Below are 13,521 nucleotides of genomic sequence, written 5' to 3' on the forward strand. Positions count from 1 at the left end.
TATAGGCATTAAAGTCTCAGATATTGCTCTTAGCAATATTGTTTTTAATATATCTCCTCGAGCAAGAAAAACAAAAAATAGATAACAAATTAGACTATATTAAACCAAACAGTTTTTGCACAGTAAAGGAAACCACTAATAAAATAAAAAGACAACCCACTGAATGGATGAACACATTCATCAATGCATCTGCTGTGGGGTTAATATTCAAAATTTATAAAGAACTTATAAAACTTAACACCAAAAAAAACCAGACAACCCACCTAAAAAATGGGCAAAGGACCTAAATAGACAATTCTCCAAAGAGGACATATAGATAGCCAACAGACATATGAAAAGATGCTCAATGTCACTAGCCATCAGAAAAATGCAAACTAAAACCACGAGATGTCACCTCACATGGGTCAGAGTGGTGATGATCAATAAATCAACAAACAAGTGTGGTGAGGACATGTAGAAAGGGGAACCCATTTGTACTGTTGGTGGGAATGCAGATTGGTGCAGCCACTGTGGAAAGCAGTATGGAGGTGCCTCAAAAAAATTAAAAACAGAAGTACATTATAACCCAGCCATTCCACCTCTAGGAATTTATCTCAAGAAACCTGAAACAACACTAATTCGAAAGAACATAACTAACCCTATCTTCATCGCAGCGTTATTTATAATCAACAAGATACGGAAGCAGCCCAAGTGTCCACCAGCAGATGAGATGGATAAAACAACTGTGGGACACTGACATAATGGAATAGTATCGGCCATAAAAAAGAAGATAATTTTACTCTCTGCAGCAGCATGAATGGATATGCAGAACATTTTGCTAAGTGAAACGAGACAGTCAGAGAAAGGCAAATATCATATTATTTCACTCATATGTGGAATCTATTGAACGAACAGAACTAACAAGTAAAACAGAGACAGACTCATAGATGGAGAGCAGGCTGACAGCTCCAGTGCAGGGTTAGGGGGTGGACAAACGGAGCAAAAAGGAAAAAGGACTCATGGACGTGGGCAACAGTGTGATATTTGAGAGGGGCAGTTATAAGGGGGATAAATGGTAATAGACAAAAATACATGAAAAATTGTCACATATTCCCTCCGTTTACTTTCAAGTCAGCATGTAACCATTAAACACCTGCCCTGGGGACACAAAATAATTTACGTGGTCTCTGTCCCTCGAGTAGTCAGTCTTTTTTTCTTCCTTTAAAAAATATTTTAATTATGTATTTTTAGAGAGAGGGAAAGGGAGGGGAAAAGGAAGGGAGGGAAACATCATGAAAAAAACACTGATGGATAGGTTGCCTCAAGCATGCACCCCAAACGAAAAGCCGCAACCCATACATGAGCCCTGACGGATTACCAGAGACCTTTGGATTTTAGGGATGGTGCTCAACCACCAGTCACACTGGTCCGGGCGGGAAGTTATCTTTTCTACACTAAGTAGAAAATAAATGCTTACAGCGCACAGTTCAAACAAACTTGCAAGCAAAAATTAAGCTAGTGCCACATAAATTACCCAGCAAGTAAAGCTATTCGCTAATTTAAGTTCTCTAAGATATATATTAATAAAAACGCAACTACCAATTGGGAATGCGTTTATTTTGACATCTGCACAGAAAACTGCTACATACAACGCCAGTCATCAATAGGCATTCTGGAGAAATAGTAAAATTGTCCTTTGTCTCCGCCTCAGATGTGTTACAAAACCTGTGATAGCGAACCGCGAAACCAGGGCGAATGGAAATTTGCACCGGAGACATCAAAGGGCTTGTGTCTAAGAATCGGGAGGACGAGTGGTGGGCTCGGCTGATACCTGCATCTGCGAGGCGAAGAGACGCGCCGGACCGCGAGTTTCCGCAGCTGCAGAGGCGAGGACCAGCGATGTCACCTCGCATGTAACGCACCCCACGGGGCGGTTATCTGTGGCAGAGGCTGCGGGCACAAGGCGGCCTAGGGCGGGCGCCTGGAGGGGAGCCACGCGATGCGGGTCACGAAGCACCCTAAGTCCCTGCACGGGTTCCTCTGGCGCCGCTTCAGGGCAACGGAGACTCCGGGTTCCCCAGGTCGCGCGCGGGACACCGGCTCGGACGACAACATCCGGCTCGGCGACACCCGACCACCCACCCCGGCCACCCTGGTCCCCCAGGTCGACCCCACCCCGACGGCCGCCCGCGTCCCGGGCCAGTACGTCACTTCCGGCACACGTGCCCGCCGGGGAGCGGACCGGCCCGGCCGCGCGCGCCGTGCTCCGGGGCGCGCCGGAGGGCGGGGCGGGGGAAGGGGGAGTGTCTGCTCGCGGCCGCCGGTCGGTCCCCGGGCTGCGGCCGCCGCTCGCCGTGCCGCCGCCGGGGCAGGGGAGTTCACCGAAGATCGGCGGTCAGAACCAGCCCAGCGTTCCCGCCGGTACTCGGGGCATCCGCTCCCGGGGACTCACCGCCCTGACCTGTGCTGGAACGGGAGTTGCCGCCGCGTGTGGAGCGGCGGGAGCAGCCCCAGCCCCCATTCCCCTCCCCGACCCCCTCTTTCTACCGCCCCAGCCATGGGGAACGCGGCTACCGCCAAGAAAGGCAGCGAGGTGGAGAGCGGTAAGTCAAGGGCCGGGACTGGGGACCCTCCGGACGGGCCGGCGCGGGGCGCCGAGCGCCCCTCTGGGTTGGTGCCTCGAGGCCGCGGCGTGGTCCAGGCCTCGCAGCCAGGATCGGGAGCTGCTTGAGGGGGCTCTGGCGACCAGCTGCCTTCCTCGTCCACCTTCCTCCCTCCAGGCGTGAGGTCTGGCCACGAAGGGCCACATGTAAAGAGGAGGGGGCGAAGCGGTCCCCGCGATTCCTCTTCTCTGTAGAGCGAAGGGGGACTCACTCATTCAGAAAGACTTCCCCAGATGTAGTTCGAATAAAGAAGTACTTTGTCCCATTCTAGCCCTCGCTTTCCCCGCCCCCACCCCTTTTTGGGAGCCACAGGTAGTGCTTTGGGCAGAATTGGCTCTTTTCCCTCCATCACCGTTGCAACCCAACCTTATCACCTGGCTCTCGCAGGTAACGTTAATCCTGAATGTGAAACTATGTTTTAGAGATCCTCCCTCTTCAGAATAGGAATGGGGGGAGTATGATAAAACTAAACAGGCAACTTTGTCAACTAGAGGGAAAAAAAAAGCAGTGCAGGCTTGTCTTTTCTTAGGACATTCAAGAATCTGCTACAACCAACTTAAAGGTCACTGGGAGTTGAAGAGCTTCCAGAATAGGGTGGATTTCTTCTGCGATCTGAAAGTGCAGGAAGGCCACACTTTATATCAAACAGCAAAAAACAAGAACCCATGAAAACTGAATTTTTGTACGGCTATATAGATATACAGTGGGGGCAAAAAAAAGTAATTTTCCTTCCACCTTCTAAGTTCTTCTAACTGGGCTAATAGATTAACATGAGGCAGATCAACAGGAGAAAATCTACAAGCTTCATACTGACGTAGATTCGCCGGTACCATAAGATATGAAACCTGAAGACACATTGGGCAGTTGAGGTTTATATGCCATTTTAGACAAAGGAGAAGTGGGCAGAGGTCTGGGATTTCAAAGGGAAAGTAGGCAGTTTACAGGTAGATGGGAAGAGCAGACATGTAGTAAACAATTTCTTTCTGGGCCACCCAGGAACAGTGGGACATAGAGGGAAGTCTAACAGGCTTTGCTGCATTTCTCCCTGTCTGACACTTTTCGTTTATATTAGGATGCTAAGTTGATGCTCTTTTCCAGTAAGCAAGTTTTTCTATCTGAATTCCTTCAGTCAGGTAAAGTAGGAGGGTCAAAGTTTCTCTCTGAGTCTTTTTTTCTTTATAACCAGCTTAAAAATCTATGTCCCAAAAGGCACATTTTGGAGTGGCAAAACTTTGGTCCCCCTCAATATATAGAATATCAGAATTCTTGTGTAAATAAATTTACTTGACTTTGTCAGGTTCAGCTCAGATTTTAAAACTAGAATGACCAAATAACAAATCATATTTGTTATATCATGAGGAGTAAATTACATCTTAGCACTTGAGGGAATGCCTGATAATTTATTCCAGTTTGTGTAAACAGTGTCTTTTAATGTTTCTGTTTGTAACATGTTTAATGCTAACTTTGTAATTTAGCATGAAAGAAGTAGTTTTTTTCCTTTTTTTTTGGTATCGATAAAGCAAAATTGATTTGGGAAGCTTTAGTCATTCATTTTGTTTAAATAATAAGATCAGATTCTATGGTGTATGTTTCACTAATAAGGGGTTGGTGTTAATTTTCAGGAGCTCCAGAGAAGTTGGATGTACAATCATACGAATTATCAGTGAACACACTTTAGTATGTGATATAGAGATTTTAAAAAGCTGTCACAGAGGTAGAACTTTCATTATCTGTTTTTCAATTGCACAAATGTAGTAACTGTACTATATTATAAAATATAAAGAATGCAGAAAGTGTTAAGAGTCAGTTGTGCCTGATGAGTTGTCATTTTCCTTTTTAAAGCTGTAATAAATTTAAGCTAAATCATGTGCTAATTGATTACAAAAAGTGTGATTGGTAATTGAGTCATATCAGTGATTTTTATTAGCAAGTGCTGGCCTGTACAGTGTTCATATTGATAGCAGACCCTTCTGTGACCTGTATACAGTAGCCTCACCTTATCGACTGTTGTTTTTTGTCACTTACACATGGTCAGTTGCATCCCAAAAATATTAAATGGAAAAATTCAGAAAAAAAAAAGTTGATAAGTGTTAAATTTGTGCTATTCTGAGTAGTATGGTGGAATTTTGCACCATCCCACTCCATCCTGCGCAGAACACAAACCATTCCTCTTGTTCAGCGCACTCACTGGGAGTAGCCATCTTGGTTATCAGGTTGACGGTCATGATGCCACAGTGCTTGTCTTTGAGTAACTTGGATAGCAACCTAAAGCTGTGTCACAATACTTAGGTCATTCCCCTCACTTCATTGCATCACACAGTCATTGTACCATCTCACATTATCACAAGACGGGTGCATGTAGTGTAATAAGGTATTTTGAGAGACCATATTCAGCAAACTTTTATTACAGTATATTGTTATTATTTTTTATTTCATTATTATTGTTGATCATTATGTCTGCTTTATCAATTAAACTTTATCATGGGTATGTATGTATAAGAAAAAAATAGTATATATAGGGTTCAGTGCTACCCACAGGTTCAGTCACCCACTGGAGGCCTTGAGGATGTACACCCCATGGATGGGGAAACCACTGTTTTCCTGTTATTAAGTGACTAAATCAATTATCCCTTAGATGGTAATAATCTGAAGCTCATAGCTATGGGATAATCTTGGATATTTACAGAAAACAGAAGGGAAACTTTAAATGTTTACCTAAATATTTTTAAATTGTTGTAGTGAATAACTGATTTCTTAAGCTTTAACTATTAGTGATATCTCAGTACTTAAGTTTGCCCGCTTTTTATGTAAGTTTTCCAATGGAAACCAAATGTCATTTTGGTACTTTGAATAAATCCTGTGAAGTGATAATAGAAAATACTAAATGATGTCTCATAGGGACAGTTATTTGAAACACAACAGGTTGATCTGTCATTTTTATTTGGAGCAGTGTTATCGAGTGCATGGTGCTGCTGTTCTACTGTAATGAACAAAGACATGTTATTGACATATCTTAAAATTTAGTGAAAGAACTTTACCAGTTATATCTGTTTGTTTTTTAATTACTCTTAAATATATATACCTTTCAAAGTTTGGATATAGTTGTTTAAACTTAAGTGGAAACATAAAAGCATAAAGTTTGAGGAATGTAAGTGATCTCGGAGGTCAGCCTGTATAATCACTCCATTTCAAAGCCGAAGAGCCTCACCTCTAAAGAGGCCGGAGTTGAGAACATACTATTAGTGATATCAGAGTGAGGAACAGTCTGGTGCTGTAACTCCATTTGGCATCACTAAATAATCAATTAATACAAGGTCTGTCCAGAAGGTATCCAGCCATGTAATATGAAAACTAGAGATGTTTATGGGACAATATACAAGAAACATTGTACATAGGACAATACTCCTTAGTCACCTTCAAAGTAGGTACCTTGGGACCTCACACAGTTCCCTTGGTTGCCCTGAGCTGCCCCGTGTTATTTTCCTGAATCTCACTGACAGTCTGAAATCTCTTCTTTTTCAAAGGTGATTTTAGTTTTGGGAAAAGTCAGAGTCACAGGGTGCCAAATCTGGGCTGTAGGGTGCTGAATCACGTGGGTGATTGGATATTTTGCCAAAAGACCCTGCATGACATGTGATGCGTAGGTGGGCACATTGTCATGATGAAGCTGCCAATCACCAGTTGCCCATAGCTATGGCCTTGTGAATCATCTTGGAAGAATGTTCAAACCTAACACAAAATTTGATGTAGATTAATTGCTTTACTTGCTCAGTTATTTAGAATGTGATGGCCACACAGTACACGTGCTCACTCAACAGCATCTCCTACCCACCCCACTGACTGGTACAGTGAAGTCATCATTGTTCACATACGCACATTCCATTCCATTCTCCTTGGCTGCCAGATTACATCGATGTCGCACAAACTGTTTTCTTTATATTAACAATGGCTGGACTTTTTCCAGACAGACCTCATACATATGTTTTCAAAGTGTCTACCAAGCACATTAGTTTCATTTGGGCATCCTGTGGGTAAAAGCTCTAGAAATTCTCTATCTAGTGTTAAGACAGAAAATGAACATATAAAAATTAACTGAAAAGCAGTATGTGATAGGTGCTAACCTCGTAGAGAGTAAAGTTAGACCTCTGAAAACTACTGATAGGAAAATGTTTGATTTTAAAATATTAGGTTGATTGAGATTTGAGGTTTGATTTGGACTATGTTTCATATAGGTGACCCTGGAGCTTAATTTTGAAAGTATTCTAGAAGACCGAAATTGGGCAAAAAGACATTTGAGAACAGCCTTGGTTATCTCGACAACCTGGTGCTTATATCGTATTCTATTGAAACTTATTCCTCTGCTATTAAAATTAAACATTTTCTGGAGTAAGACTTAAAAGCTGGAGAGATCCCATTCTCATCTCTCCAGTTTCAGGAGATGACAGGAAGTTAGGCACCTGTTATACTGTAGTGAACTAGGAATTCGTATTCATATGTCTTAAAACTTAAAGAATAACCCTCAGTTATTGCTCATCTTGTGTATTTTTAAAAATTTGTATTAGTAATTAATAATTAATAAGACATTAATTTGTATTAATATGTCTTGAAACTTAATGAAAGAATAACTCTCAGTACATGCTAATCCTGTATATTTTTTTTAATATAACCACTATTGAATGCTTTTATTTTATTTTATTTTATTTTTTTAATTTTATTTATTTATCTTTAGAGGGGAAGGGAAGGAGAGAGAGAGAGAAACATCAATGTATGGTTGCCTTTCATGCATCCCCTGCTGGGAATTGGCCTGCAGGGAACTGGCCTGCAACCCTGGCACGTGCCCTGACTGGGAATCGAACAGCGATTATCTGGTTCACAGGCCCGCGCTCAATCCACTGAGCTACACCAGCCAGGGCTTAATCCTGTATATTTTTTAAAATTACTCTTGGAAACAAATACATGCATTTCAAAATTTAAATGTAGTTGTTTAAGCTTCATCTAACATGCAAAAACATTAATGTTACAAAGGAAAGGGTCAAGTCAAGGAACTTGTATAAAGGACCCAATGGACAATGACAAGGGTTTGGGGGGGATTGAATGTGGGAGGTGGGGGTGGGCAGGGCAGGGGAGAGTAGTGGGGGAAAAATGGGGACAACTGTAACTGAACAGCAATAAAAAATTTTAAAAAGGTATAAGTGAGTATATAGCTTTCTGAGAAGTTTTAAGCTCTTGTTATTCAAAATTGTTTTAATTATCCAGTCTCTCACTTTTTCATTTAGCTACAGTCACCAACATAAAAAAGACATGCCACTTATTTTAACCTGTTTGTGTTTTTGTTAGTTTATTTCATTAAAAAATTATACCCCACAGTCTGCCTCTGTGACTTTATATTACACTCTCAAGGCAAAGGTGTTAAGTCCTCTGGGTGAAGTGTTGGTAGAGATTTGGATGTAAATCCTCCCATGGCTACAAGTGGTAGAGCCACACTGTATAACCTGGTGTGTACATAATGATCTTGGAATGTTTTTCAGAGTATCTCTCGGTCTTAAGAACATAAAATGAATAGAAATTAATTCGCGTCACCAGTAGACTAGTTTCAAACAAAATGAAAGTTTCATAACAACTACATTTTTAATTAATTCTAGAGGGAGGGGAAGGAAGTGAGAAAGAGGGAAAGAAACATTGATTGGTCACCTCCGTCATGCTCTCCAACTGGGGACCAAAGCCACAATCCCAGCATGTTCCCTGACTGGGAAGCAACCTTTCAGTTTGCAGGACAACTCCCAGCCGACTGAGCCACACCAGCCAGGGTATAATATAACAACTACGGTGGTCTCTCACCTATTGCGGGAGTTACCTTCCAGAGACCCCTGCAATAGGTGAAAATCCACGAAGTAGCAGCATTATATTTATTTTATTATTTATATTTTAAGGCTTTATTAACTCTTCCCACACTCCTATAAACCTTTCCCACTCTCTTATTAACCTTTCGCACACTCTTATAAACACTTCATGTGCTCTTAGACACTTTCTACACTCTTAAACCTATGAAGTGTACAACCCGCGATACAGCGAGGGACGGCTGTACAATTTTTGAAGGCTTACTCTGTGCCAGGTTCTCTAAGGGCTTTGCATGAATAATTTCAGTTAATCTTTTTAATCCTATGAAGTAGTTTGTTTACTTTTTTATTTTATAGTTGAAGAAATGGGGGGCAAGAGAGCCAAATGGTGTGCTTAAAGTTGCAGGTCTGGTGAGTCAAGGAGCCGCATTTGAACCTCGGTAGCTGAGCCCCAGACCCTGAAATCCTAGCTACTGTGCCAGACAGCTGGGTACCCGGTGGAGAAGTTGGCTCCGAGACACATAGCTTAGTCTTGAAGTTGTTTCAGTTCATCATCAATGACAGAAATTTTGGTTGTTTCAGTGGTGCCTTTTTTTGGAAATATTAAATGAGAGTTGTTTTTTCCTCGTAGCATTCTCTAGATTCACTTTTTTCATCTGTACAGAGGACAAAGGATCAAATTACCTTGAAAGTCTTTTCAGATTCATTATGCTATAATTTCAAATTAAGCCAGATAAAATTAATTTTATATACTGAAAATATTTATTACTATTTGTGTTTCATTAGTTTTTGTAAATGTATGCCTTTCCCTCCTGTTAAAAAATTAGTATAACCAATCAAAAAATTAGTATTTGAACTTGTGTTGTTATTTTTTAGGTGTTTAGAAACTTGCTTTTTGCCCTAGTTGAGAATAGCACTATAGTACTTTCTGCTATGATGAACGGGTTCCTGTCTGTGTTGTGCAGTGAGGCAGACACTAGCAGCTTGTACCTATGGAGCACTTGAAACAGGACCAGGGCAACTGAGGGACTGAAGTGTTAACTTACAGGTGGTTATTAGTATTTGGTATGTTGGACAGAACAGATGTAGAACAGAGATGTCTTTACATAAAATAAAAATGTGAGTTCTTCATTCCATCATTTTGGGGGACTTGTGGGTCCTCACAAGTGTGTGTAGATCAACGAAAATCTGGATTTGTCTTTTCTTGTACTAGGAATTAACTTATTTCTTCAGCATTTTCTCTGAGTAAGCATTTATAAGCTTCGTGAACAGAATATTACAGCTTAGTAATTTGTAAAGTTATTACAGAGTTACCTTTCTTATTGGGCTCTACTAGAATTAAAATTTTGTAGCTTTTAATACTGAATTTCAGTGAATATATTTTCATTGAAAATTTTTATAGATTTAAATGTTGATTAGGAACAAAGGGATCTCATAGCTTACTCATATCTTTAAACCTTCCAATTACAGACTTTTTTAAAAACGAAAATGAGTAGCAGGTATTTGTTCTAATTCACCGATTAACAGAAGTATTTAGGAATAGTCTTCCTTGTGTTAAAAAATAAGAAAAAGAATAAAAAAGTCAAAACAAACAGCAGTACTATTTCAATAATAAATACATACTATCCAGTTTGTGACTCATTTTGTGCGTATTATCTACTTTATAAGATTGTTTTCTGTTCAGGAGCCATTTTTCTTGTTCTCCTGGTCAGTGACCTCCACTGAGCTGTAAAAGATTGCAGCTTTCCATCACCAGCAGCAGTGTGATTGGAGGCAGGAAAGCCAGTTTAGGGAGGGAGCTAGCGCTGGCTGAGTGGCCAAAGCCGCACATGAAAAGATCCTAGGTGAGCCAGCGTAGCTATTCAGATTCTGTCAGACAGTCATGAACCATTCTGATATCCCACTGAATTAATAAAATAAAACAATTGGTGTAACTTACAAAATTATGTATCTAGGTGATAATAAATGTTAGGACACATACGAGATCAGATTTCCATGGGGGGGAATAAATCTTGTTTTTAATGAAAAAAGTTTGTGTTAAATAGAAAAGTGTGGATCTATGGGAGGTAAATATACACAAGTCAATATGTAATTTTGAGTATTTTGTCTTAATTTTAAAAGTAATTCCTTAAAGAGTATCCTGTATGGTTCTCTTTGTCCATCTATTTATTCATTTATTCCACACAAATATAAAAGTTATATTAGAAGTTGAGCTTCTAATATAACAGCTGTCACAATGCTTTCATAGAAGTTCAGTGGGGGAACCTATTGGAAGTATGGTCATTGATACTGGGGTGGGGAGGGTTCAAAATGACTTCCCAGAGGAGGTGAGCCCTGAGTAAGAGCACTGAAAGTGGTAAGTGTTCAGTAGCAGGACTGATGGTGGGAAACGTGTTCTGAGTAGAGGGAGTTCAGAGTTAGCAAAGATGCAGAGGAGTGAAACAACATGGCATCTTCAGGAAAAGGAAGTGAGCTGTCCATTAGGAGTAAAAGGTAGAGGATGGGGTTGGTGGTGGGGAAGAGGGAGACTGTATGATAAAAGGCGAGACTGAAGATATGGACAGAGGCTATACAGTGGAGTTTATCTCATAGACCACAGGTGGCAAACACAAGGCCCCAGGGCTGAATCTGCCCCCCTCCCCTGTTTTATCCTGCCCGGCACCTTGTTTCTACCTGGCGGCAGCGCCAAGCTCCTTGTCCCTGGTTAAGGAACAGTTACATTTATGCAGTCCTAAAATTACATTCAGCCCTTTGAAGGCAACTATGAGGCTGATGTGGCCCGCGATGCAAATGAGTTTGATACCCCTGCCATAGACATGAGGGAGCTATTAGAGTCTTTGAAATAAGGGAGAGACATAAAAAATTTGGCTTTAGAGGGATTGCTTTGGTGGCGATGTGAAGATGAGTCACCATGGAACAAGGTCGGTGGAGGCAGGAAGATCACAAGGGGCTTTTAGGGACTGAATCAAGGTGCTAGAGGTAAGGATCTAAAATGTGGGGAATTTGGAAAAGTAAAGTGAGCAGACGGTATTTAACTGGTAGCATGTGGGGAGTTAGGAAAAGAAGGAATTAGAAATAACTCCCAAGTTTTTAGCTTCTGTATCTTGGTGGGTGGATTGTGATTCCAGTAGCAGAGTCAAAAATGTATATATGGGGAAGAGCAGATTTGGGGATGCATATTGAACTCAGGGTGCGAATGGCATTTTTGACAAATTATATTTTACTGTTTATTTTTAATTTTTTTAAAATTTAATTTATTTTGGTTTTGGTGGTGAAGGGAGGGAGAAAGAGACGGAGAGACATCAATGTGTGCTTGCCTCGTGCACTCCTTCCAGGGACCTGGCCCACAACCCAGGCATGTGCCCTGACTGGGAATTGAACCAGTGACTATTTTGTTCACAGGCCGACACTCAGTTCACTGAGCCACACCGGCCAGAGCTGATTGGTTGTTTCATATGTGGATGTTCTTTTAATTGCTCAACCATAGTGGAGGGGGTATGACTTTGGATGGTCAAGGGATCTTTTCTACATTTCATCCTCATTTTGCTCCCCCTTTTAAGTCCCCCTATTTAGAAACTATAAAACTATAATATCTGATATACGTTCTATTAGTTAAGAACTATAGCTACTAAAGGTTTAACTTTTTTGTTTTGAAAGAGTAAAAGCTAAAGCATGGATGAGAACAGTGTAACTTTTAAAGACACAAATTAAAGTAAGATGAAATGTTACTTTCATAATTAAAATGTGCATCCTGTAAAATACTGAGCTTTGTAGAGTCATATGGAATAATGGAAAGAACGTGTAAAATACAGTACAAACATGTATTAAGTAAATAATCAGTTTTCTTCCTCTAGAGTCTTTTAAAATGCATATTAAAAAGTTAAGGTGTAATTTAAGTAAGAACATGAACTTAGACTAAGAAAATCTAAATTCTGTTTCCTAATACATTCTGTTACTTCACTTGGGACAAACATTTCAATGTCTCCAGGCTATGCTATAAAATTAAGAAAGATGGGTTTGATAGAGGCTGTGATGTCTTCTTTATAATCCAATGATTCCAGTGTATTTATTAAAAGAAAAAATGTTCATTTTAAAAGGAGCAAATCTTAGGAATAAATTATTGAAGGCTCTCATAAAATAGTGCAGGTAGAGAAGTGGTAAATGGTCTCAGTGTGAGCAAATATAAGGTAATTATTTAGGGAAATTTTTTGATGTACTTAAAGAATGATTGTCTCTAAATTTTGACTTAAGAAATTTCTGAATCACTGTATTGATCTTTGAAGCTACTTGAATGTTCTACAGATAAAGGAACTATATAATTTTTGGTCATTAGGAGAGTATACTGGAAATAAAATATAGAACATTCTACTGTTTTTTTCTTTTTAATATATTTTATTGATTATGCTATTACAGTTGTCCCATTCCCCCCCTTCATTCTCCTCCACCCTACACACCCCTCCCCCACCCTTCCCCCCCTTTAGTTTATGTCCGTGTGTCACAAGTTCTTTAGATTCTATATTTCCCATACTATTCTTGCCCTCCCCCCTATCTATTTTCTACCCACCATCTATGCTATTTATTTTCTGTACCTTCTCCCCCCTTCTCCTTCTCCCACTCCCCTGTTGCTAACCCTCCATATGATCTTCATTTCTATGGTTCTGCTCCTGATCTAGCTGTCCTCTTAGTTTGCTTCTGTTTTAGGTGTGGTTCTTAATAACTGTGAGTTTGCTGTCCTTTCACTGTTCATCTTTTTTATCTTCTTTTTCTTAGATAAGTCCCTTTAACATTTTATATAATAAGGGCTTGGTGATGATGAACTTCTTGAATTTGACCTTAATATAAACCCTTATGGTACAATACGTAGTATGATGTTTTGTGTATAACATATCCAGAAAGTTAAGATCGGGGCAGCTGATAGGAGTTAAGAGAAAGGAGGGTCTGTTGTATGAGGATAAACTAAAAAAACAAAACAAAACAGAAAGCTTCAATCTAGAAAGATTAGGGCTACATTGTCGAAGTGTATAAATCAAGTAGTATAGACA

General features: G+C 40.3%; 1 protein-coding gene across 1 annotated transcript in view; it reads left to right on the forward strand.

Moving 5' to 3' along the window:
* Nucleotides 1–2,278: 2,278 nt before the first annotated feature.
* PRKACB (protein kinase cAMP-activated catalytic subunit beta) overlaps nucleotides 2,279–13,521 on the forward strand; it is a 107,678-nt gene continuing 96,435 nt past the window's right edge. The window contains exon 1 of the mRNA XM_037163952.2: nucleotides 2,279–2,582. Within this exon, the coding sequence (XP_037019847.1) occupies nucleotides 2,537–2,582 (46 nt within the window). The 5' untranslated portion in view covers nucleotides 2,279–2,536. The remainder of the gene's footprint in view (nucleotides 2,583–13,521) is intronic.

This window comes from Artibeus jamaicensis, unplaced genomic scaffold (assembly GCF_021234435.1).
Source record: "Artibeus jamaicensis isolate MK-2021 breed Jamaican fruit bat unplaced genomic scaffold, CSHL_Jam_final scaffold_1019, whole genome shotgun sequence".
Taxonomy (NCBI): Eukaryota; Metazoa; Chordata; class Mammalia; order Chiroptera; family Phyllostomidae; genus Artibeus; species Artibeus jamaicensis.